The sequence below is a fragment of the Harpia harpyja genome, chromosome 1 (genome assembly GCF_026419915.1).
Source record: "Harpia harpyja isolate bHarHar1 chromosome 1, bHarHar1 primary haplotype, whole genome shotgun sequence".
Classification (NCBI taxonomy): Eukaryota; Metazoa; Chordata; class Aves; order Accipitriformes; family Accipitridae; genus Harpia; species Harpia harpyja.
Genome location: NC_068940.1, coordinates 84,972,267 through 84,999,082, shown reverse-complemented (window position 1 = coordinate 84,999,082; position 26,816 = coordinate 84,972,267). Strand labels below are relative to the sequence as shown.

The 26,816-nt window shown below is 41.6% G+C and overlaps 1 protein-coding gene across 10 annotated transcripts in view; it reads left to right on the top strand.

Annotated features, from left to right (window-relative positions):
• ADAM22 (ADAM metallopeptidase domain 22) overlaps window positions 1–26,816 on the top strand; it is a 139,507-nt gene that overhangs the window by 46,615 nt on the left and 66,076 nt on the right. For all 10 annotated transcript variants that reach the window (XM_052802858.1, XM_052802776.1, XM_052802839.1 and 7 more), the window contains one exon: window positions 15,954–16,020. In XM_052802858.1, the coding sequence (XP_052658818.1) occupies window positions 15,954–16,020 (67 nt within the window). The remainder of the gene's footprint in view (window positions 1–15,953; window positions 16,021–26,816) is intronic.

The following is a 26,816-nucleotide window of genomic DNA, read 5'->3' as shown; positions in this document are numbered from 1 at the left end:
TGAGCAAGATTCTAGAAATATGCAGTAAGGAGGATAAGAAGGATATCCTTATACATTTTTGTACTGAAGAGGAGAATGCAATCTTGAATGTGTGCTTGTCAGTGTGAGCTGTAGGTATAAACAGTGGTGCCATTTATCTAAATTGACGTTTGCGAAACCACACATGATGTTCCTTAAGAACTGATGAGCACTGTTGTAAGTGAGAGGCTCTTGAACCCTCCACTTAGGCACTGGTTTGTATTCCCAGGGGTGTTCCCCCACATGATTTTCAGGCACAATGAAGAGAGGCACCTAAATTAGGATGCTGGTCTCCCAGGATCTCTGTAGCCAGCAGGGAGAGCATGGGCTCCTGCAGAGGGTGGTCAGGGCAGGAGGCTGGCAGGAGGGCAATGTCTTGCCTTTGTGAGCAACTGCTCGCTCTCTCCGTTGATTGTGCAGAGGTGGATCCCATAGGGACCAGCCTCCCAGTTGGGTGTCGTATTTCCCCATGGCTGAGCAGAGTGAAGAAGGGGTGGATGATTTCCTTGTCTCTTTTTAAAATGTCCTATATCTTTGCTCAGCTGCAGAGGTTCCTCTAGGACACCAGGTTAGCTCAGGATGAGGACAAGCGAGGAGCTGGAGCAGTTCTCTTGTTAAAACAGTGTCAGCACATCACTGAGATGCCAAGCAAAGACGACGGGAGATTTGAAAGTAGGTTTCTTGTAGAAATGCTGGGTCAAATTCAAGCTGATCATTCACTGAATGAAAATTTTAGAGGCAGCTCTGCACTCAGATGCAGATCATAGCTACAGCCATCTGCATGTGACAGTGTCCCTGGCCGATGGGGTAGCCTTACAGATGCTGGGTGCGCTCCCAGCCGCAGACCCCATCAGCCAGCTGTGTTTCATATTTCAGTTCGGGATGTGTGAATGGACCCTTGGGTGGGCAAAAGGACAGGAGTCAAAAGGGACGGTGGCACTCAGAAGTGATGCTGAGCTCTCTATTCCCTGTCCCTTTGCCTAGCAACAGTGGCCCTTTTGGCTGTCAGAGGCCTTGTGGTGAGGTGCTGTGCGGAAGGGGCCATTCAGGGTAACTGAGTCAAAGGATCTGAGGTGGAGTGTGTTATACTGTGTGCTCTTTAGGGCAGTTCTTTTGTTCTTTCAAGGCTCTTTACCACACTGCTGTATAGCATTTAAAAGCGTCTTGCAGCTGTTCTGCACCTTTAGACGTTCATTTTTTTGATCTGGCTATACAGTTCCTTTGTGAAAATTAACTCTAAACAGACTTACCGTTTCATCTCAGTTATATTCAGCTGTTCAGAGAGACATTGACTTGGAGCCCTTTCGAGGAAAACAAGGCATGTGCCAGAATGGCAGAATATGTTCCTGCTCGCTTCTGCATCTGCTGGAGTTGCTTGTGTACTTGCACCTTTTAACTCCTCCTGCAAGATGTGCTTTGCACCGTCACTGTAGTGCTTTGCTCTGCCACATTCAAAATGTAACTGTTCAATGCCAGATAGTTGCCAAACTGCAAAGAATATAATTCTTTGAGTCCTACAGATCTGAGACAGCAGGTGCTCAGCCTGACCTACAGAAAATATGACAATCCTGGAAAAAAACCCTGGAACAGGTAAGTAGCCTCTGAATGAAGAGGTTAGTCCTTTGAAAAGTGATAACTGGAGTTGGCACGCTTAAGTATGAAGATCCCTTTTCATCCTGAAGAGACTACTTCAGGATAAAAATAGATAAGATTAATAGATAATAATAAATAAGATACTTAGAAATCTATTCTCATTTAATAAATGGTTATATAATGTTTCTATCTATAGGCACATCATGGCTGAAAGATGAGAGGCTACAGGAAAAGACAAAATAGTCATGAGGATTTGCATTACGACAAAAAGAAAATTTTGAGTCTTTGCTGGCACCATAAGCCCACTTGAGAGAAATCATCATGGCAAGCGTTCTGGAGATGTAAGGAGATGGTGATTCAGATTTAAGACCCTACGGGAAGAATGCAATATACTTGGGTCTGCTTTGAGCCTGCCAGTTTTTCCATCCTGGGATACGTATCTTCTGAAATTAAACCATTGCTTAGGTGGCAGCATGAGAAGTTGCAGGTGGTTTATTTTTGAGCATGGCTGAATAAAATATGTCAAATTCTGAAAATGTCTGTTAGACACATTAGACACATTAGTAGGCATGCAGGATAAAGCAGTTTGGTTTGTGTTTTGAGTCAAGAGAGAGAGAGCAGGTAGTCTGCTATTTTCTAATCATAAGAATTTTGAGCTAGAATTCTCCAAACAGACAATTCTGCAAACAAGGCAGTGGATTGGTCCTGATTTAAGAGAGGATGGACGTGAAAGATGAGAATAAAGGGATAGAAAAAGGTGTGGTGAAGGAGCAAGAGAAGACAAATTGGATGCAAATAAGCAAATTGGATGTATAATGCATAGTGTATTGCTGACAGATGCCTCCCAGCGATGTAAAATATATCCTATATAAATTTATATGGATATATAGCATATAGAGGATCTCTCTGTGTGTGTGTGTATATATAGGATATATATATGTATATAAGAAATGAATGGTAGCAGCAGAGAACTTGTACCAATGGTATATGAGTGAACCAGCTACAAAGCTCAGCATGTTGTTTAAAACTTTTTTTACCAATCAGTGCACCAAGTTAGATGGATATGTGAACGCCATTTCATGCTGTTCCCTTTTTTACTACTTAAAACCCAGCCATAATTATGTCACCTACCACTGTAACTGGCCTTAATACAGGGTTTGGTTGTCTTTGAGAAGGTGTGTGAAGATGGGGAGTTTTGTGTATAGAGGAGCAAAGCTAGTGTTAGGGTAGGAGGGATGTGGTACCTATGATAAGAAAAGGGGGAAATATTTGAACCCTGCAGGTGTTTTGTTGTAGGATTGTCAGTCTGAGTTGAATCATAGTCTTATCCATGCAGCAGCAGACGGAATACTGTCAAAGCTGCATTTTCAGAAATGGTTCTCCAGTTACAGATGTGGAGCAGTCTCTGCAATGGATGTAGCTAGCAGGGTGTGCTGCTGACCACTGTTGCACTGTACAGCTATTGTAGGTTACATGATGTGGATATGAATGATGTATTTAAAAGCAGTCCTGTCCTGATATATGGCAAATAATTTGCACCCTATAAGCACAAATATATTTTCTCTCAGAGTTTCAAGAAATGACTTTGAATAGAAAGGTAGTTTTAAAATATCAAATTACTGTGTTCATTTTACCCTAAGGAGCAGTGACAGGGATTAAACACAAAATAAACGAAATTGCATCATACCAATGGTCCATCTGTCCTGGCATTGGCAATGGGAGATGCTGTGAAAGAGCACATGGGCTAGGCCACTTTCAGGGTGCATTCCACTCACCTCCCCCAACATCCATGGCTGTTTGATTAAGGGTGCCAGAAGGTATATCCCTGCATATGCCTTTTAGTATCTGTTTATGAATTCATTGTCCGTGACATCAGTCTCTTTCTGGGATACCTTCTGATACTGTCTGCCTGTACAGCCTCCTGTGGCAACATGTTGCAGAGATTCACAATGTGTTATGTGACATAGTGCTTTCTTTGGTCTGGTTTAAATTGGTCTTCTAATTTCTTCAAGTACTTCCGTATTTTACTACTGTGGATTTAGGTGAATAACAGCTTTGCATTAATTCTGTCTATGGCCCACATGATATTGTAAACCTCTATCATATTCTCCTCCCCTCACCCCATTTTCTTCTCCAAATTGAAGAGCCTTTTGAGTTTAGAGAGGATGATTTACTGGTAGGTAACACACGGGGAGTGAAGTAACCTGCTGGGTCATCAGCAATGCGAGAGCTGTCTGGCAAGCCAGACAAATCTGACTTGGAACAGCATTAGGAAATGGATTTTTTTGTCTCTGAAGCTAGCTGTTCTCTTGCAGTTGTATATGCTAAATGAAGATTGATGATTGTAAGTTTGGGGAGCTGTGATAATTCCTTGGATGGTGGTTAAGTGATTAGTGTTGTTTCGGAATCTGGCTCCTGAGGATTCGGTGGTTAAGGGACTCTTGTCTTCGCACCCTTCAGTCATTTTTAAGATGAGCCATGGATTTTATTTCACAAAGCTTTGTGTCATTTGTCATGTGTGGATATTCTGTGATATTTTCCTGGTAAAGCAGACTGCTTCTTCAAGAATCTTCTTCAGGAAGCTTCCTTTTGTCCCTTAACTGTGCATTTGGATTTGTTTACATAGTTTCAGCCTAAAACCCTGGCTCACCCACAAATACAGTGTGAGACCTTTGACTTCTGATTCACAGTGTTCTGTGCTATTGAAATGGACCTTCTTTATCAAAAGAGATTACAGTGCTACAGCAGGTACCTGTAATTTCAGTTTCCTGCTCTTTAATTTGCCTGCCATTGTAGATATTTTTCACATCATGACTCATTTTTCCTTAGCCCCTCTACCAGTAGCAGGCTTTTTTCAATATCTTTGTAGTTTCAAGCCCATTTCTATCTTCTTGAAATTCTAGCAGATTGTCTCCATCAGAATAGTTTCTAGAAACTAAGTAGTTCCTCGATTTAAGGTTTACTATCTTTTGAATTAAAGCTATTTTCAGGTATACCCTTTTCTAAAGTTCACATTTTGTGAACAAAAATAGAAGTCATGGTAACCATTTCTTCTGATCTCATTTCTGAAACATCTCAGGTACTTGAACAGTTGATGCATTCATTAGATTAACAATAAAAACAAACTTCATAATTTTGCAATCCATGTATGCTAATACTCTTTAATTATATAAAAATGTACACTGTTTAAAAGGAATCATTCTTCATGGTGATTACTACATAAAAAATTCTTGGGGCATGAGCAACATTTCAAATTTCAGGATAAAATGCAAGTTCTAACAGCAGGTAACCATGGGCGTAAGGGGGTGATCATCCCAAGTGCTTATAAAAGAAATGACAGCACAGCAGGGGAAAGCTTTGCCTTCATTAAGGATGCACATTTTAGGATGGATGTGTTCAGTGTTAGTGCCAAACTGTAAATGTAACCTTGAAGAGATATTGACTCCTTTGCTGGTCTTTCTTGGCATCGTGCAGAAGCTGGAAGCAGTGGCATGGAAAAGCTCGTTGGTAAGAAGGGGTGATGGGCTGGGGAATAGAGGAGTAGGAGGAATGTGGCCAGGGAGAGGGGACCTGAGGGCAGAGGAGGTGGGTACGGTGATGGGGAGTTTGGAAGGAGATGACGAAACAGGCAGGAGCTGGAGTAGAGCACAATTTGCCCCCTTTGTATTCCTATTTTATGCAGCTTAAGTTTTTCTATTTTATTTGTGTAATCAGGTGCTATTTGTTGCCAAAGTAAGGTAGTCTGGGAGTGAAGCAAGGCTGTACTGGCAATGAGACGGTTTGCTGGGCAGTCCCAGTTTACCTGTTACTGGGTTGGGAAGTGCGTATGTGCAAAGCAAGTGGTGATGCCTGATCCCTTTGACAGGGATTTCCTGCGTGGCTCTGAACAAGCATCTCCCAAAGTGGTGCCTGCACCATTTCCTCTAGTGACTGACTGTTGTTCTTTGGGTGCCCTGTGAGCAGGACACTTGGGATCAGCTCTGAAGAGCTCCAAGAGCTCCTGAGCTGTCCTAACTACAACACAGCGCAGGACACATCTGAAAAAGATAGTGTATTTCTACAATATATGGGTCTATGAAGTTTCAAACTGGGCACCCAAACCAACAGATACTTCACAGCTTTCTACTATTGAGGAAAACACTAACACCTAGTCTCCTGAGGGGCAGTATGTAGAGGACTCAGTATTTGTGTTTTGCAAATACTTTGAGAGAGCGTCATGGAAATGCTCATGAGTACAGGAATAATTTGTCTCTGCTCCAGGGCAAGATGATGTTTACAGTAATTAAAATTTGAGGGCAAATCTTGAAGGAAGCTATCAAATAAAAATATTTAGTAATGTCCATTCACTAAATGATGCAGGTGTCCTGTGCAAAATGTATGTGCTTGTATTTAATAGCATAAAGTCATGTCGGGGCCATGTTGAGATGGCTGATATTTTATAACACTTACTTAAGCATTTAATTTTGCAGTTTTATTGTGGACAATACACAAATATGAACAAAGAGTTGGGTTGAAATGTTCTTGAAATCACAAGTGAGTTTACTTGTGAAGTGGTTTTCCGTATAGTATAAAACAGCTTGACTGTATGAAGAGGTGTATTAAAAACTAGGATTAGACCACACTAGTAGATTTGTGCAGGAATATGTGTAGCCTGTGCCTCTTGTGTGCTTGCCTCTTCCCTTTATTATTAATTTACCACCTTCTCAAATACTAAAATTAGCTATGTTTATCCTGACTTTAAAGTGACAAGTGTATGAACAGAATGGCATTGAGGAAGCTGCTTTGTAGTAGTGGTATGAACACGGTCTAAAAATAGCTGCTCATTTTAATAGGACTCCTTCTGAAATTTCTGTAGGGAAAAAAAAGTAGTTGCCTGAAGATATACAGGTGTAAATTACTCATCAGCAAAAGCAGAGTGAGGTTTTATTGACACTTGCATTGCCATCAGTACTGTAAGGAAAAACTAGGTAAGCAGCAGCGTAAGTGAACCTTGCCCAGACTGTTTTCAACTTTGGCTGTGAAAACAGAATTTTAGAACTAGAAAAATCCTATTTCATCTTTCTGCCTGACAAGAGTCTTGCAAGCAGCTGCCATCTACTCTTTATGCTTGTTAAAGTCTCTGGTTTATCATTGTGGCATCTTGAGTGGCAGTGTCTCCACTTGGATACTGGGAAGAATCTCTGTGTGAGACGGTGCAGCTTCCTTGTTAGGGCAGTAGATTAAATCTCCCTGTTGTCTGAAAGAGAAGAATGTAATCACCTTCCCTCCATCACCAGCAGGATGAATTAACTGCTGTATTGAATTGTGCCCTTTGCAGCGCTTGTGCCACAAAATGTTTTAAAATGCTTTATTTTAAAAAAAGTATTTTCATTATATATTGTATCAGATGTTACTGACCAATTTCAATATTCATATTAAGAAATGTTAATATTGATGCAAGAAATATTACCAATAATTTGATTATATTTAAGTTGCAATAAAAAATAGAATCTGAAATTATGATTTCAGAGCTGCTTTAGGTTTGTCTTATTCTTACGTCGTTGGGGTAGAGAGCTACATTCAGATTTCACTAAAACATTGTGAAAAGAAATGTGATTAGTTTGTAAGTGTCTCTCTTCCTAGCTGCAGAACTTAAATATAAAAGCTTAGTTTTTTCCCTGGAAAATAAAAGCAGTATCTGTTCATCACTATGTGCCGCACTTACAGTGATTTCTCATAGAATTGCCCATGTGGTCATTTAGATAGAGGAGATCAGACTGAATTGCAAAAGTTGATAAGGATGGGCCAAAAAGTCTGTGATGTAGTAACTGTAGATGGACAGTGGTAGCACAAAATGCCTGCTGTTAGTGAGAGCTGGATGTACTTCAGGTACAGTTCGTGTGTACAAGGCATGTCCAGCATCAGCATATGGCCGCACCAGCCTGAGTATTGGAACTACCACTGTTGCTTTACAGGTTTTCCTTGCAGCTTTTCTTGTGTCCGCTCTCCTTTTTTGTGCTAGTAATAGGAACCATGTGCGTAACAGAGATTTAGTGAAACTGAGCAAGAATGTCTTCAACCTGCTTAAACCTTTTCCCATCAAGAAATGAAGCCAATCCAGTAAATCAAACACATGCTGTTTGTAAGCTAGAGCTGTAAGACTTCATCTCTGATGCTAGAGGTGGAGGCCCTGCACAGGGCTGCAGAGTTGCTCTGCAGTTTGGTGTCTGCAGTCTGGTGCAGGGCAGTTACTATCATGTTCCACAGGCAAATTAGCTCTTAAGGGATAAAGGGACTAAGTGCATTTTCAAGTCAGATGGCATTAGACATCTGAGAGAGAAGTCCTGGAGAGGAAAAAATTGAGCAAATGTTAGTATTTGGAAGAAAATTCATCAGAGATTGCAGTTGTGTATCATTGTCTGTTACTGAAATGTGAAATTAAGCTCCAGGAAAGGACTGAGATTGGGTAAGACTCAGCATTTGTGTATAATCCTTTGAGGACTCAACCCATTCATGAGTCCCTAATTTCTTTTTGGAGAAAGTCTTAAATAGTCAGTAGGAGTAGAAACATTAAGAAATTACTTTCTTCTTTCTCCCCTTCGTATTAGCATCAACAAGAACAGAAAAGCATAGTAAGAATATTTAAAAAAGGGGAGAAGCTTCAATTTGTGCAGACAAGAACTGGCTCTGGTTTTCTCAGTTGTTTTTCCTTCCTCTAAGTAGGCACTGTGAAAACTGCTGCCTTATCTAAGAGAAGCTACCTAATTCTGATTGATTAGTCCATTTGGCTAACTTAGCAGATACAGTCATTAAATTAACTATCCACATAAAAAGAAATGCAGCAATTCTTTTGAGGGGAAGGAGGGGATGAAAGTTTTAGAGCTGTGGCTATTAAAGCAGATAGATTCATGGAGTATGGAGATAGCTAAACCCCCCTGAAGTGCAAAGGAAAGATCATGTATGAGCAGAGAGAAGGTGTTTGGGTAGGCATGAGGATAAAGGGGAATTAAAATGTCCTAGCTAGTCAGATACAGAAATCTGCTGTCTAAGTGGCTTTTTTGACTCTTATCTTGTTGTAATTTTTAGTTAGCTCATGGCCAATACTGGAAATGTTTTAGGACTGTAGTGTAATGCGAGGTAATGCTAATTGTCCCTTGCACTCTTACTGACTGGCAGATAGAAACATCCCTTCTCTTCGCTTTCATCTAGTTTTCTACTTTCTTGGTCCTTGTTTCATGATAATAATCAGCCTGCCTTCTCTTCCCTGCTGTACAAGATGGGGTGTTCTAAAAAATTACCTCCCCTTGTCACTCCTTCCATATCTATTAGTCCTGTTAATAAAAGGAGTCTTTCAGCACTTTTCTCAAAGCAACATGCTGGTAGTTTCCCATCTTTTACAATAATGTCCTATATAAATTTGATTCCCTCCCTTTTCCCTTCTTTTGAGGGGGGATAACTTCCCCTTATATAATTGAGTTACAATTGAGACCTTTTCAGGTTACTTGGTAGAGGATGTACACCATCAGGGGAAAATCTTTCACTTAATGGGAAGTTTCCTCATCTTCATGTGCTTGATACCCAAACAGTGCCCATTCCTTTTACCACAGCCCTCTCAAGCGTGATGTTGCAGGAGGCTCCCTTCGTACAGCTTGCTCCTGCAGTGTGGGTTAGCATTAACTATGCAGTTGATATGGCATCTTTCTTATATCAGTGTCTCCACCATTTCCCTGAACCCGTTGTTTTCTCTTGAATGTCTGCATATGCCTGTTGACAATTTCCTACTGGCATTCGACCCATCCAGGCCTTTCTGCTGATTTCAGCTAAAACTCTGTCTTCCTTTTCAGTAATGCATCTCAGCTCAGATCTTGCATTTGATGTCCTTGTCTAGCACCATATTTAATCTGAAATTTCAGGTGTGCATAATGGAGAGTTGTGGAGACAGAAATCAGGGTGAACAGACAGAAGAAATGATAAAGAATTCCCACAGTGTCCGAGGAGACACAGCAATGATATCGGATATCATGAAGCCAGTCATTTCTCTCATTTATAACACTGATATGCCAACAAAGATGCATTTTAGTACTATGATTATGAACTCCCTTTATTTCTACCTTTCTTAAGTTTGTAATTCTTCCTATAGCCTCTAAAGAGGTCCCTATCATTTCTGCTCTTTTCCTTCCATAACTTTTAGACATTCCATCTTTACAGTCTCTTAAATCTGGAGAGTTAATTTTAGTTCAGAAGCTGGTGATGGGCATTTTCCTTCTCCTCTTGAAAATGAAAGTTTCTGTTTCATTTCCAGGGATAATTCCGAGTTTGTTATCCATTTCATATTCAAATGCAAACCTGTTCCCTTTTCAAAAATCTTTAATAGCCTCTTTTTCTTCTTTCAAGTCGAAGTGCTTTATAATCGCCTGTTTTTTTCTGTCTGTTTCTTTAAACACTTGGCCTGTTCTGTCCTCTTTTCTCTTGCCATCTCATTTTTTCCCCTCTTTTTGCTTTCCTGGAAGAGCCTCTTTGCTGGAGGACCCATCTATTTCCAAAGCTCATCTGTTTTCCTTCGTTCTAAATCCCAGTTTTGGTTTGGTAAACCTCATATGCAAATGCTACAGTTAATTCAAGGTATACATGCATGATCTTGGATAAGGATAACTTCCTTAGTTGGGGCCCTCTTCTGTAAGAAAAATCCCCCAGCCCCCTACTCCTGTGTACTATTGTTGTGACTATTTGGGAGATTTGGAAGAGCAGAGAGGATCTTGCTCATTTTTTTTGTTCTGGCCCTTATGCTATTGGGTCTGTACGCGATGGGCTCATATGTTTGTGACTTAAGATAATGCTCCAGAAAATGATGTTGCTGTAAACAAAACTACACTACTTCATTTGTGTACATTTTTAAAGTAACACCTCTGAAAACAGAATTGCTATTATTAGCATAACTGTTTTTTCCTTGTAAAAGCCACAGATCACATGTGATTCTTTCCTGTGAAATGTTTTATTTTTAGGTCTTAACATATGCAGGTTTTTGCCATGCCTTTTCAAAGAATTTGTATCAACGCCTCAGCGAATGTTTCTGAAAATCTCATTCTGTAGTATTGTCTTTTATAGTGTAGATTTTTTTCCACTGTAATTTTCTACATCCCTCATGTTTCAAAGATTTTTTTTTTCCACAATCTGTTCCCCCCCCACCCCCCATGTGCAGATTTTCTTTATAATTAATACAAAAACTACTACTTAAACTGAAAAAGATGGCTTTTAGGATAGATTGGCAGGCAAGCTAAATTATTCCTATTTCATCTCTGCCATAGGAAAGACTTGTATGATTTATGTTGAAATACATATTATTTTAACGCTGATTGCTCAGTGTCTTATGTCGCTTAAATAATTTTCATCATGTTTCACAAGTGTTTCACTATAGCTTTTAGTTTGTTTTAAAGTAATGGCTTTTATTAAAATTACACAGTTATGTGCCTCACTGTTACTGAAGTCAAAACACTAGTCCACCTATGATGTGATTTTGTGAGAGAAGTGTATCTTTTGGCATAAGTTTCCAAGACTGTGTATAACTGTTAGGTTGTAGCTTAGTTTGTAATAGCACTGATTGCATTATTGGATCTGCAAGAGTGTTGTGTTTTTTATGATATTTTCTGTGCAGTGAGTCATAACAATAATAATAATAATGATAAAGCATAACATGGCATAATTTGTGGGTTTTTCTACTGATAAAATATTCCCAGACATATCCTGCTTGCCACGTTACTTAAGGTAGGCTTTAAAAATGTCTTTAAATTTGAGACCTGTCATCTATTTGTAAGCTCTCGGCTCTGTCCCCAGGAGCTGTGCAGGCTGGTGACCCCGTGGTGTTTCCCTTCCAGCCAGGCTTGTTTCGGGAACCGAGACGCCTGTGACAGACCTTGAGAGGCGGCGGTATGCCAGGGGCTCCCCAACCATTTCCAGCCCTTTTGTCCTGAAAGTAGGGACTGAGCAGGAGGATGAAATGGATGGACCTGTTTAGGAATCATTCTCTTGGCCTACTTTGAAAGTAAACACAACTTGAACAACGTGGGTGTGTCCATCAGAGGGGTGGTGGGTGGGAGAAGAGCAGCTGACTGGCCCCCAGCAACCCTGGCGCTGGATGCCGGCAGACCCTACATAACCCCTGGGAGAAACAGGGCCCTGCCAGGGTGCAGGCAGAGCGGCCCAGGTCAGGTCAGAGGGGCGCTTGGCCAACTGTCCTGTCCCAGTGGCCCAAGGCATATGCTGAGGGAGGAGCAGAAGAGCAGAACAGGCGCGTATGAGGCTTCCCCAGAGTCCTTTTCCAGGACTCCAAGAATTTCTGAGTCAGGTATAACTTCTGTGTGTTTGGCAGCCCTCAGTTATGTCCATTAACTTGTCTGTTCCCAGCTTGAAAGCCAGTACAGAGCTCCACTATCCATGCTTTCCTGCGGCAAGAGGTTCCACATTATAACCAGGGGCTGTGCCAGAAAAGGTCTCTTTTCATTGGTTTTGAGCTTACTGCCCTCTTCTGTTACCTCCTACTTCTTGCATTGTACAAGGCAGAGAATGATCAATCTCTTTGTTGTCTCATGCCAGACACAATTTCCAGATCTTTGAGAACATAACATATGATCTTCCAGAACATAAAAACATTAACAGCAGGATCTTTTAAAAAGCGATAATTTTGTCAGACCCACATGCAAAGACCCTGTGCTTCTCCTTGTCATCCCTCCAAACACAACTGTAAACTCCCTCCGAGTTAAGTCATTCTGTTTGATCTCTGTCTTTTGTACTGTATACTTTAATATTTTACATTTTATAATCTCTTGCATCTTTCTTGGCACAAATCCCTTTGTGGCCATCAGATAAGGAGGATGGTCTTAGTTTAACTGATTCCCCCAGAAATAGCTGAGAGTACAAGTAGAGCCCTAAGCTATAGTGGTAGCTTTAGTAAACCTGTGGAAGCAGACTTTTGCTGGAAAGAAAGTGTAGTGAATGCTGAGAAACCATGTATCTAACTTAAGCAAGCTAAACTAAGTGCATTTTAAGAGAGCATCTGTCTAAATTTCTAAATCTGGAAAAGGCATACAGACCTTATAGAAGTCTTTGAACTTCCCCCAGGTGGATGAGTATCCTAAATCCTTCTAAGAGGAATTAGAGGATTGTAATCAGTAACTCAAAGAACAGCATCTCTTTTAGGTCCTCCTCAATAATGTGTCACTCGCAGGCTGCTGTGCAAAGCATCAATATAGGTATATGGGCCTGACCAGAATTAAGGGCGTCCTAGAGTGTGAATCTGGGGGCAGCTGGTTACGCCTGTTCTGCAGTGGCTGAAGGAGATGCTTGCCCTTTCTTCCTTCCCTATTTACAGCTGCTGAGGTATTTTCCCTTCCCTGCGTTAGCTCTGGGGCTCATCGTACCTCTTCACAAGGGACTTAAATTACTTAATGCAGCAAAACCATGGGTTTGTTGAATCCTCCTAACTGTACTTTGACGAGTGCCGGTACTGACACCAAGAGCATTTTGATGAGCGTTAGTTCTGAGACCGAGAATATTTTGATGAGTGCTCATGCTGACACAAGATAGGTTCAACGCTTGCTGCTGAGGGGGCATTGAGACTTCCTGCTTTCAGCAGCACCCAGCTGTGAACTCACTGTGACTGAGGGGACCCCCACCTCCATGAACAGTTGTCCCATGGGTGCTCCCATTCAGAAATTTATTAGCATCCCTCTTTTTGTTGCCTCTGTCGCTTGCACTCAGATATAAAGTCTTCTTTTTAACTTCCAGTTTCCATTTACTCATTGACAGTCCATCTACATCTGAGGTTGTGCCAGCATTTTCTATAGCCTAATTGCCTACCTTTACATCTTGGTGTATAAACCCTGGTGCATTCAGATCCCCTCACAACTCATTTTTTTGCTAGACTTCAGGAGCTTTCCATTCCCTGGTTATCTCAGGAGCCTCTCTGTGCTTCTGGGTAATTGAACTTTCTAAGCAAAGCTGTCCAGTATCTGTCTGCAGTATTTGAAAAGAGGCCTCCTTTGGACAGTAGTATTAATCTTACCTCAGTTTGACTGGAAATACATCTTCTTTCATGTATTCTGGGATGACAGTTGTGTTTTTCAGGAAGACAGTCTATTGATCTGGCAAATCATTTTGCCAGAAACAAGTGCAGTCATGTCTCACTTCCTTATAAACCAGGCCCTCCAAAACAACATAATACAAATTCCCTTCAGCCCTTAAGTGCATAAATTTGCTGTTTGTACAATTGAATTTGACCCTGTTTCTAATATCTAGTCCTGAAGATCATCCAGCTCTTTCCTGTGGGAGTTTTTTCAATATTCTTCTTTATTCCCCATGCTTTCCAACTTAGCATTATCAGCATATTTCATTAGAGCACTCCTGGTTTTTGTGCCTGGGTTATTAATGCAAATATCAAGCTGGCAGTTTGTAGGGCTGATATGGAGTGACCCATACTACCAACCTCGTCCCGCTCAGGGCTTGTTCTGGGCAGTCACGAATGCCTATGTGAGCAAAAAAGTCCATGGCCCTGCTGCCTGTTTAGCCAGGTTGAAGCTCTGGGAAGCTGAGTGGCTGCTGCCCTGGGCACCGCTCCACTGTCCTTCCCCTCCCACAGCATGTCAGCTCACCCCTAGCCTAGGTATTTCGCTGCTTGAAGGAGAAACGTGAAATTTTGCCTCTTCTGCTGAGAAGGCTTGTGGTTGTTGTCTGCTGTCGTGTCAGTCAGCGTGCCTGTTGTCATGTTTTCTTTACCAGTCTTCATCTTTTCCAGTTTAATCACCTCTTAGGTGGGACAATATCAAATCTTTATACAGATTTCATCTAGGTTAAAATTTTGTGATCTTTGAAAATGTTTAGTGAAATTTCTGATGTAATTTCCTTGCCTAGAAAATAGCTTATGAGGAAGAGGATCTGACTGGTTCAGCACGAAGTGTCTTGGTAAATACAGTGTGCATTTAACTTACATACATTTGCCTCAGGTCTAATTGTTTTTTCTCTTCAGTGTTTGTTCCAAAGCCTTGTGTACTTTTGAGTCTGAGTTTGCTGTTGCCCAGAGCATTTTCCACTGACATTGCTAAAGCTGCTGGGCTCCCGGGTGGAGCGAGCGTGAGGGATGGGCCCTGATGGAGGCCTGCCCTGGGGCCTGAGGACAGCATGGCACCCGCTGCCTGCCTTAGTACCTACACCGTGTGGAATTGGCCATGACCCTACGGTGTGGTGCAGCTCCTGCGGCTGGTGGCTTTGCCTACCTATTTAGAGTGATCCTGAGCTCATCATACTGAATTTACAAGGTCATTTCATTATTGTGCCATTGTGTCCTTAGGCGTCTGCTGGATGCAGCTGCCATTTTCCCTCAGATATAGCCTGCTGCAGGAGTGACTACAACTGGTTTCTCATCCTTCTGCTTTTTTTTTTTTTTTTTTTAAAGTTCACCTAACTTCCTTACTGTTCTCTTTTAGCAGCAAATAGAAAAGTCTCTTGAATTAAAATCATTATCAGTGGCTGGTTTTGAACCTTCTGTGAAGAAGCCCCCCCTCAGTTTTCCTTGTTGTTGTGGTTTAACCCCAGCCAGCAACTAAACACCACGCAGCCGCTCACTCACTCCCCCCCCCACCCAGTGGGATGGGGGAGAAAATCGGGAAAAGAAGTAAAACCCGTGGGTTGAGATAAGAATGGTTTAATAGAACAGAAAAGAAGAAACTAATAATGATAATGATAACACTAATAAAATGACAACAGCAATAATGAAAGGATTGGAATGTACAAATGATGCGCAGTGCAATTGCTCACCACCCGCCGACCGACACCCAGCCAGTCCCCGAGCGGCGAATCCCTGCCCCCCACTTCCCTGTTCCTATACTGGATGGGACGTCACATGGTATGGAATACACCGTTGGCCAGTTTGGGTCAGGTGCCCTGGCTGTGTCCTGTGCCAACTTCTTGTGCCCCTCCAGCTTTCTCACTGGCTGGGCATGAGAAGCTGAAAAATCCTTGACATTAGTCTAAACACTACTGAGCAACAACTGAAAACATCAGTGTTATCAACATTCTTCACATACTGAACTCAAAACATAGCACTGTACCAGCTACTAGGAAGACAGTTAACTCTATCCCAGCTGAAACCAGGACACTTGTCCCACCTTCTGGTATTAAAAATCAATGTATCCCATGCACTGTGTAACTCACTCCATTGAAGGTGGTTGTTTCAGTGATTTTTATGAACATTTTAGGAAAAGTATCCTGCAGGTCTTGCCCTTTTCAAATGTTAATTTTTAATCAGTGCTTGCTGAGAGGGAGTGCAAGAACACATGCACAAGGCTTATGGTTCTCTTTTCTTTTTATTCCAGTGACCTGCTGTCTTCTGAATATCTTGAGAGGCATATCGAGCAAGGTGGGAAGACAGTGGAAGTTAAAGTAAGAATTTCCTTTTTATGCTTTGCTTTTCTAATTTGCTTTGCTATTGATGTTAATGCAAACTCACCTATTTTCTTGAGAGAGATCTGATTTTTCAGGTGACTTATTTTACCCTTCTGAGGCAAGCATGTTTCATGTCTTCTAACTTTTCAGCTTTTAAAATATGACAAAATTTATTGGCAAATTTAGTACATTAATGTTTATATCAAAATGGTATCCATGAAAAATGTATACCTGGTAGTTCTTTTTACTGGTAAATATGATTTACTTCTGATGCCTATTCAAGAAAATCTTTCTGGTTTGGTAGCTAGCATTTCCTCATTGTACTAAACCCCAAGTTTGTTGTTTTTAATGACCTTCTTTGTGAGAATAGCAAGATTTATTGTATATTTCCAAATATCTAGTCACCATCTCAAATTGTGGGTTTCTTTCTCTGGATGTTTGTTGGCATGTTGGCTACAAGATCCTGTTTCTTGAGTTGTCTTCTGTGAAATATTCCATTGCCTTTGCAGGAGTGGGGGTTTTTTTTTTGCATATGACATGGGAGAATTTCCTTGAGGACCTTCTGTTTATTAGGACAATATTGTGTATAAGCCTGGTATAAAATTACTGTAGATTATGTAAAATGTGCATGAATGTAATATGTGCTGTGCATAATGGAAGATCTTTAAATTTGCCCATCAGGTCAAATTTTGTTCAAAGTTTACATTAATTTAAAAAGACCCCCAAAGTCTTTCACTAAATCTGAGATCACCTGAATATCCTGAAACAAATTATTTAACCTCTGCAATGTGAAAGCACAAGTGGAAATGGACAAAGCAATCCTTTAGCTACCGAGTAGCTGAAGATACATGTTTCCTTTGGTTTATCCTTTTCTAGCATTTGCAAGCTTGAAATATGTTTTCTTTTTATTCTCTGTTAATAGTCTGCACACATTATCAGACTGAGGCAAACACATACGTGTTCTATTAAATTGTAAAGACTAATTTCTCAGTCAGCCGTGATCTGCAGTGAGGAAGTCTTGACTCAGATTCAGAATATGAGTCAAAGCAGAAATAAAGATAATAGCTGATACTAATAAGAACAAAACAATCCATTTGTCTGCGTCAAGGTATATGTACAAGTTAGCTAAGTTAGTCTATCTGAGTCCCATCACTGAATTAGGACAAATCTGTTTCTGATGAGTAAACCTTAATCAAGCAAGGAAATGTTTGAAATCAGTGGTTCTTCTCATATAAGTACTGCTTAATTGCATGGGGAAGATACAGGAGGATTGGGCCTTTCAAAGGAAGGGTCATAAAATGTTTTCTGGGCAAAAGATCTCCCAGTCTCCAGGGTCCCAGAGATTATTTCCCTTCAGTTAGCTGCCGTGCAGGGTCGTGGTGTACCTTCAGGGATGGCTATCACTGCCTCACTTAGTACTCTCAAACTTGCTTTAAGGAGAGAACCGGCATTGTTGGCGTTGACCTTGGTGCTGGAGATGGACTGAATTGGGGGTGAAAGGGTCACTGGGTTGCACCTTGCTGTGCAAAGGAGGTGTATTGCTGCCCAGGTGATGTGTTTCCCCCTCTGCACTTCATTATACCAGCAAGGGTGGTCCCTGGGGCTGCTGGGAGGGTCTTCTGCCCCTTCCTCGCTCACTGCTCCAGGAGTTCAGCAGGCAGCAGTCCTATGGAAGTGTGCCAGGAAGGGGGACGTATATTTTTTGCTCATTTTTTTGCAACCAAGTGTCTGGGATTGGAGGAGAGGGAAGCAGCTGCTGTGACAAAATGTTCGGAAGAGCCTGTTGGCCACAGTCATGGGCACATTTTCAGAAAAGTTCAGATATCAAAAGATTTTTGGAAGAGCGCAGGCTGCCGAGTACATTTTGATGCCAGACACCGAGTGAGGCTAATTTCAGCACCCAGTAGTTGTTTAAAAATAAATATGGCTCCCTCTGACCTGCTAGTATTTTTCAGAGCACCTCTAAGTGCTCTGAAGAGTCCTGTTCATCCGTCGAACAATTTCTGAAAAGCCCAGTGGTATCAATTTTGCATTTGAGAAACTGAACTCTGGTTTTACATCAAATGTTTTGCCAATTTTACTCCAAATACAAGAATTTTTCATGATGGTGTTTTAGTACCTTCAATTTCTGTGGAAACCATTTACTGTAACTGGTAGAACTACCTTTAAATTGGTACTTCTAATATGCACCAGGTAAAACATAATTATTATACTAGATTTTAGGGATTGTGCAGATTGCTTAGATACTTATTTAAAAATAGCTAGCAAAAGGGTGCAACATAAATAAGTCACAAAATATGCACTCTGCTACGCAGCATCTTCTTAAGCAGGAGAAGAGGTATTTCAGAGAGGAGCCAGGTTTCTATCAGTTGCTTCAACGAGCTACTCTTTACCCACCTCTGTGCAATTTGTCTTTGGCTGTAGGCAGAAACAGAGGCAGTCTGGCAACATCTCTCTCGCTGCTTTGGTAGGGAAATGGTGACAGAAAGAAAAAGTCTGTCTGTCATCCACTGCCAGCTGCAGGCTTTCAGCAAGCCTGTTTATACAGCAAAAGGGCCTCCTCTGTTCTTGGCCTTCTTAGTGACGTAAGGAGAGGTGTATTTTAAAATACATATATATTTCCCCCTTGCATTTCTCAGTGCAGGAATACTGCACAAACAGGCATATCATCAGTGCTGCTGTTGTGCCATCAGCAATATGGGAGAAGACAGGAGCTTTGAATCACTGTGGGAAGGCAGCTGCATGTGCACTCAGTAGTTTGGGAATGTTACAGGCATGAATGTGTCCGGGAAGCAGATGCCTGCCTGGGCTCATACGCAATGTGGAGTTCATAACTACTTTTGCCACTCCTCCCTCTCTCCACCCCCCCCCTCCCCCAACTTCCTGTGCAGTTAAATACATATGGATCTTCTGCCATTACTTAGGATGCTTCAGAGAGGAGAGGGGGGCAGGGAAAGGGAGAAACATTCAGATCATTACAAATGCCACTTTGAAGGAGCAAAGGGATTTTTATAGGGAGGAGAGTCCTCAGTTTAACATACCTTTTTATTATAAGAGAAAGTTGAATTACATTTGATTGCTGCATAATTCATTAATACATTAGACCTTTGTGAAGGTGGAACATGTTACACATGATTTTGCAGGGTGCCAGCATTTAGCAGCTGCAGAAGAGAGGCTTCTCTGTGAGATATCCTTGTTGATTTGGCACAGTTAGGCAGCACCTAAGACATAAGGAGGAATATCTTTGAATTATTTCAGTGTTTCCCCCACGCACCCTCCTTTACTTTAGATCATGTCTCTAACTGCTAGGGAAGCAGCAGTATTGGCCTAAATTCCCTCTGGTAGCAAAGAGAATAATCAATAAGAAAGAGAAAAACCCTTCACGCATTGCCTTTTCCCGATTGTGTCAGTCCAGATCATCCTGTGCTCACAGCACATAAATACTCAACTGTGTATGCTTAATGTTGCTGCAGTATACCTCTGTGTCCTTTTATCTCTCTTTTTTGGGTTATCATTCTGTCACTGATGCTGTCAGTGAGATGAAAGGCAAAAAACAGCTATAATGCTGAGTAATTCACATTGCTGGATTTTTCTCCCTCAGAAGGAACAACTGATACCTATTCAGTGACATTTTCTCTTATAAAATGTTTCAGTTTTCCTCTTTGGAGAGTGTAGAAATAAATATTTCTGCCTGTATTCCCCCAAAACGTTGGACAATTCTATGAGTTGTTAGAAAATTGCTTTCTGAAAAAAATCAAGCAATGAAAATATTTCAGATCCCAGTTAGAGAACATGCACAGGTAGAGTTGTGGTAGATACATGCCATGAATTTTTGATGGCATGTTTAAATTTAACTAGAAGGAACTATATTTCATAGGCAGTCCTAAAATTGTTAAGTGTGTTGGTGTAAACACAGTTTGTGTATTAGGGGCACAAGATTACACTAAGAGTGCTCACAGCATGAAAGAACGTTGCTTTTTGCTTCTACTTCACGTTGTGTTCATAATCATGATAACATAGAACAACATAAATGGAGTAATATTAAATGCTAGGTACTGTTTTTCTCCATTGTAGTGTTGATGGAGAAGCTTTGGCCGAACTTGCCTTGTGGCTTAAGATTGCCTGTGGCTTTATGTCCCTGGCTGCGCTGAGCCATATTGCTGGCCCCCGTGGTGCTCAGCCGCTGCCTGTGGAGCAGCGAGCACGGGCAGGGCCGTGCCCGGTGCCCTCCTTCAACCTGCCTGTGGCTGTCCTCTAGAGCTGGGGTGCCCCAGTGTGGCCTTGTGCTCTGCGGTGGCTCTAGCAGAGGTGCCGTCGTTGCAGTTTGGGGAATGAGGTTTGTGGGGCAAATGCATTTTAATGCTGCACAGCAAAGCAGAGCCCTTAGTTTGCAAAAATAGTAATCATTTCCTTTTGTTATGTGCGTTGTTTGGCTAGTAGTGTGTGTAAACTGCCTGTTACTGTAGCTTACAGCTATTTTAACGGCTGTGCACAAGAAGGGAAAAAATGTTTTTCTTCATTGCCTTGCTGTGATTAAAGTCTTGGCTTGTGTGTGCCATGATGTGTATTTGAAGGGCTCTTTGAATGCCCCTTTTTTAGGAAAATAATATAAAAGGGAGAAAAATATTAAAATCTTGAAAGGCCGGAGAGTGCTGGGGACCCTTCACATGATGGATATTGCTTTTTCTGTTAAACTCCCTCCTTAAAATCTGCTGTGCTCAAGGAGTTGTTAAGGTACAGTCCCTTGACTGAGCGCAAAGCCTGTGTATGTCACATCTTAGTGCCTGTGTTTGATGAGATCTTATCCTAAATAGCATTCCAACATTTTGCTGTATTGCCACAGGTACAAACAGGCTACAATAATTTGCAGTGCAGCCAGGATAAACACCAAGCCAGCGAGCAGGTCATTTTTATCATTGACTGGTATGTTTCTAGTCTTACAGCTAGGTGCTTCCACCAGCATCTTCCAGTTTTAAGGGCATCCACTGTCCAACCTCTGTAGCAGAATCTCATAATTTCTTTTCAGCTTTTGATAACTCACCATTTTGTAACCAAAGAGGAAGGTGTTTCAACTTGCCAGAAAAGCCTGTATGCTAAACAGGCTTTCCTGTGAGGGATTAAATTTTCTTCCCGAAAACCAGAGTGCCAGTTTGGCTGGGATGGGAAGGGAGTGCAGGGAGACTCTGCTGTGGGAGGCTGGAGCCTGGGGCTGGTGGGGAGCTGTGTGTGCATGTACCTGGAGCTTGCACAACCTGGTGATGAGCCCCTGGGGGAGAAAAGAAACTGAAAAGGAACAAATAATAAAAAATGCATGAATTTTATATGCCTATTTCTGGCAGGGCTTTTTCAGCTGTGTCCGGAGACTAGGGAAGCTGTTAGTACCAGAAGAATCACTCGCTCGCTTGTTTGAGAGACTATTTTGAATAAGGGTTCCCTAATGTCGTCAGATCTCCTCTCCTCTACTCCCTCAACAGAGCTCTGCTTTCCTCATGGCAAATCATTAATAAATCTAGGCCATAATCTACTTTTTAGTGATAGCAATAAACTAGCCAAAGAAGAGCTGACAGGGAGTCTGAGTCTGACACAGTTTAGCAGGGGATTCCTACAAGGTTGATCCTCAGACTGCTCTCATCAACTATTTTCATTAACGACTTAGGAAAAAAAAAATTATCTGTATATTAATGAAATTTACTAGCAGTACAAAACTGAGAAGCATTACAGTGCACAGAAGGATCAGATGGAGAACTGGCTATCTTTGACCAATGGAGTGAATAAAAATGGGATGAAATCGGATAGAACAAATGGCAACTTCTTTCACTTAGGGACTAATTATAGGCATTTTTGCTGTACAGTGGGAGTTCATAAATGGAAAGTTCCACAAGAAGGAAAAGATCAGAGTGTAGTAGTGGAGCAGGGAATGACTGTACGGTCCTTACCTTACAGGATGCTGCCATCACAAAGGGAACTGTGGTCCCAGAGTATACTCGTCAAATTACTTCTTGTAAATTTTAGCTAGAATTAATGTTACTGTATGTGCCCTGATGACGAGTTGACAAAATTTTTATGTTTCTGTGTGTTTTCAGTTACTCTGGACATCTTTTTTTTTCAGCAGTGTCATGCTGCTGCAGTGGGTCGATAGGCATTGAGAAATAAATCACTTTTCTGTTTTAGCATTGTTTGAATTATGAAGGTAATTCTTTGGGGTTTAGTAAAATGTAGTATCCTCTGTGGGGTACCAGGGCAAGATAATCAGCCGTCGTATATAATGCATTTGCCTGACCTAATGGTCCTGCAGGCTGGCACTTTTAATGTATATTGGCATTAACATTTTTTTATATCTGTTTATCTCCCTGCTGTTACTAGCTTACTTTCTACATACATCCTGCTACTGAGAAGGAGGAAATTAAAAGTGGCAGCTTTGAGTATTAGGAGTCCTTCCCAGGCCATGTTTTTGAATATACTACACTAGAATGAATCTCAGATCATGACTCATGTAGGATCTTGCAGGTTTAATTATCTTGTCTTCCTTTTCTTTGTGACATAAAAAAATAAATCCAGTGGTTTTAGCTAGTCCTGGAGGGGAAAAAAAATTGTCAGAAAGTGGATACCATCGAGAGCTTAAAACATACATCCCATTGCGGATGTGGGCCCCAGTGATGAAGTCCTGGTTCTGCTGAAGTGAGAAGTTGGGTGACTTTGTGACCATCAGGAGTCACCTCGAGTACTCTCTGCTGCGATTTTCACATGCCCCAGAGGGAAGGCAGCAGTCCAGTGCTTGAATTTGCAGAAAGGTCCTGCCAGACTTTGTGCACCTCGTGAGTTATTTTCCATGAGCTACAACACACAGCGTGCATAGGCAGAGAGTGGCATCAACCAAGTGTTCTGTAAATTCAGACCGTGCAAGGACTGAGTATAGCTAAGAGAAATTAACTACTACTATAACATTAAAGAACATTAAATCCATTTGTAGATGCTCTTATTAAAAAATAAAAGTATCTTTTAGGGTTTAACTTAATCCCTTTGAGGGGGAATTAAGCTAAGCAAACTGAAGCTGCTGTACTTCTGAAAGAGTGCTTCCATGCAAGACTTCAGTGTGCTTTAGCTTGACATCTTTACTTACTTGATCTTGACTTCTGTAAGTAGCTTTGCCTAGACGCATCTGTTGTTCCCTGTGGATGCTGAACTGGCACTGTATTATATACAGTAGGTTAATGTTTCTAGACACAGACTCAAGCTCTGAATTATCACTTAAAGAGAAGTTTCCATCTTTCAGAAATAATGAGCCAATAAGGAAATCTAATTAGTATTTTTTTCTATTTTACTCAGAACTATATCTTCTTCTGACTGATTGGTATCCATGTAGGTGCGTGCCAACATCTCATCTTCTGTGTTGTGTTTATAGTAATCCTGTACATCACATGCTTATAACTTGGCTTCAGACTCGGGATAGGCTGATGAACTGATGTGACAGATCAGTATGGGTAGATTACAAAGAATTTTCATATAGTCCCTTAAAATGTTTGCTCCCTTTTCCCTATGTACAGGCATGCAGGAACCGGGCAAAATGACTGTCATTAAAATGTCTTGTATGCCATGACTCAGAGACACTAGGCACTGCTACAAGAGCAGACTTAAAGACAACAGAGTAGGCAGGAAGAGGTAACCAACCCTGTTCTCCTCTGCCTCATCTTTATCTGGCAGCTGATAATTAAAATAATTTTCTCTAACACCAAGGTAAGGCAAGGCAAGTCAAGAGGCTGTTTGCCAAGCAGATGCCAAGGCAGCTCCCAGACCAGATGGCGTTGTGCTGGCATGAGCTCTCTGTCCATGCCCTGCAGCTACGTTCATGGAGCATCTTCTCTCGTAGCTACTGGGCAGTAAACATAGTCCTCATTTGGCCTCCAAACCGGAAAGCTGGGCTGATAGCACATGCCATCTGCTGAAAGCACCTACCATGAGTCACCAATGGCAGTTGGAGCGAGTCGCCTGTGTGCAGGATTCTGTCACGTACATGTGTGTCTTCTGTTTTTTAAGAGTGCTTCCAGTGGTCTTTAAACATTGGCATTTTGTGGAGAAGCCTTAGAAGTGGTGATGCTTTATCCTAATTTTGGAATCCGTATTTCTGATTTCAAAATCTGAAATAGTGTTATAACCTAATGTCACTACAGCATGTTGGCTGTGAGTTGTATGAGTACATGTGATAGCTGTCCTCCTACAAAGGGAAGGCACCATTCACATTTTCAAAACAGTTGGCTTTCAGGAGTCTGCACTACACCGTAGCTAAGTTCAGAGACCTACTCTGCAAAGAGGTGATGCCAGGGGTCCCTGGAGTTGTTACTGAGCTGTGTAAGGGCTGACCCCAGGGCTGTGCTGCAGGACAGCACAGCCATGCCAGCCGGGCCCCTGCCTTTGCTGAAGCACATGTCAATTACAAGATGTTTTCTCTCCATGCAGTTACACAGGTCAAAGTGCCGTTTTGACTTTTCTATTTACAAATAGAAACCCATCTGTAAGTAGAAGTCAGTGAGAGGGTGTGCATTTTCTTCTCCTGTTGCTCTTTCTCATGCAGTCTTAGTTATCACTGGGTCAAAACTTGTGCAAGCATCAGTAATTTGTAAATAGATCTAAGTGATTACTAAGGAAGCAGTTTTAAAACTAGTGACCCCACAATGGGTAGCTCTTTAAAAAGCTAATCATTATCTGGCACTTCACAGAATGGTGGTGTAGTCCTTAGCTGGCCTTTTGGGAGCTTTCTGCTGCAAGGAAAGAGGGAGCTGTGTTACTAGGAACTGAACTAGACCAGCAATCTCCTTTTCTTTGGATTAATGAGCGTTAAAATGGGAATATGTAGCTGCTGGATGAAGGAAGTTATTAATTTTAGGGTCAGTGCCTGAGTGCAGCATGAGTTTTAATGGCCAGCACCTCCCCTAATTGCAGAAAACTGCTTACTTGAAGATCTGATGTCGGGTCTTATTTGAAAGCAGATGAATGTGCATCCTTAATTTTCCTCCCCTGGGAAGGTCATAGTGTCTCTGAGGTGAATAACAAACACTGTCAGTGTATGGTCAGCAGATGCTTGTTTCACGGAGACTGCAGAGAAAAGTGAACTGCTGCCATCACTGACTGTCATGGCTGTTCTTTTGCTTTGCTTATTTCCCCCCTTCATTGTGAGTATTGGTTAATGTGTTTTTCATCTCTTTTGTGTTTACTCAGCAGCTGGTGCCTCTCCGGGCAGGGACAAACTATCTTAAAGGATAGAAATGGGGACAGATTTTACTTGCATTCCTAACATCTCTGCCTTCTCATTTTTAGTATCTTTGCCACACTACCTACCCAGACAGGCTGCAGGGAAGCTCGGACTGACGTGCAAAAAGGGTTGCATTCTGGTTGGCGAGGAGCTGTAGCAATTCACAGGGCAAGATACCCCTAATTCAGGATTTTGCTGTAATGATCCAATTTAAGATGAAGATTAAGTCATAAACTACCATAATGATTCATTTGTTTTAATTGACCCTGTTGGGGTCATTCTGATGCCTTTTTTTTTTTTGATCAGATTTTTAGCTTCCCAAATCAATAGACTTTCTATTAAACATCTGTATGTTCTGTATTGCTCTTGGAAGTCACTGGTAAGGCTAAGAGGTTTCATGAAGGAAGGAGAACTTACTGAACCGAGGAAATGGACAACCGCGTGCCATGGGCACTGGCAGAATATTTGCCTTGTGTTGTGCTAACCACAGCATGAACAGTGGCTGTGCACCTTGTGGAGGCAAAAATGTTGAACTTCTTTCTGCTGTAGCATTAGACTGCTTTTGGATATAGCATGAGTGTGTGCATGTGTGTGTCACAGGCCTGTGTCACAGGCATTGTCACTGGGCTGACCTTGTCTCATAGGAGATGATATTTAGCCTAATTTTGTCCCAGACTCTACACTGGCCAGGTTCAGTTTTAAAGGAGAGAGGGGTAAATGTGCTGCTCACACTGATGGCTGGCATATGTTAGAAGAGCAGTCTTATTTCTTCTTCATCTTGGTACTAAACCATTCCCCAGTAGCTGACAAAGGCCAGTGTGGAGGTTTGACTTGCTGAGATGGGCAATTTTTGCCTGCTTTTGAGCAAGCAGAGAGGGGCTTTAATAGCTACAGGAAGCCAATAGCTCTTCACAAAACACCCTTTGATGCTCTGGACTAAACTGGTGTTGGTAAAGAGTGCTAATTTTAGCTCTTGAAGGAAGTCTTAGTTTTCATATGGGACCAGAATATTTTTAGGAAAAAAATGAAGATTTTTTTCAGCTCCTGTCTCACTGCTACAGATACCAACAGAGAAGAGAGACACCCCCAGTCATTCAGTGAGAGTTTCCAAGAGCAGACTAAAAGAAGATAGGTGTGATGATTATGTTTAGTCTTTTGGTGGTCTTAGATCTCCCATATACTGCAATTCTTCTTGTAGTACAGTGTATTTTATTACAGCACCTGCTATAAAAGACCTTTAGTACGTGTCAAAACCAACAGGAATTCAGCCTCAGCACTACAGGGAAGCAATGACAGTAAACTTCTCATCCAAAATTACATGTGCTCTAAAGAAAACATTGACCTGAGTCCCTTCAGTTGTCCTGACTCTCAGTACAGAACTAGTCCCAGACTTTGTAGCTTTAAGTGCTTCTCTCTTCACAGGTTTTGTGAACGGTTGAAAATGAGACTCCCAAAAGTACAATATACAATTGTACGCACCCTCCCCACCACATGTTACTGGCATGTTTTATCTGCTTGAGACACTGTTAAGGAGTGCTAAGCAGTC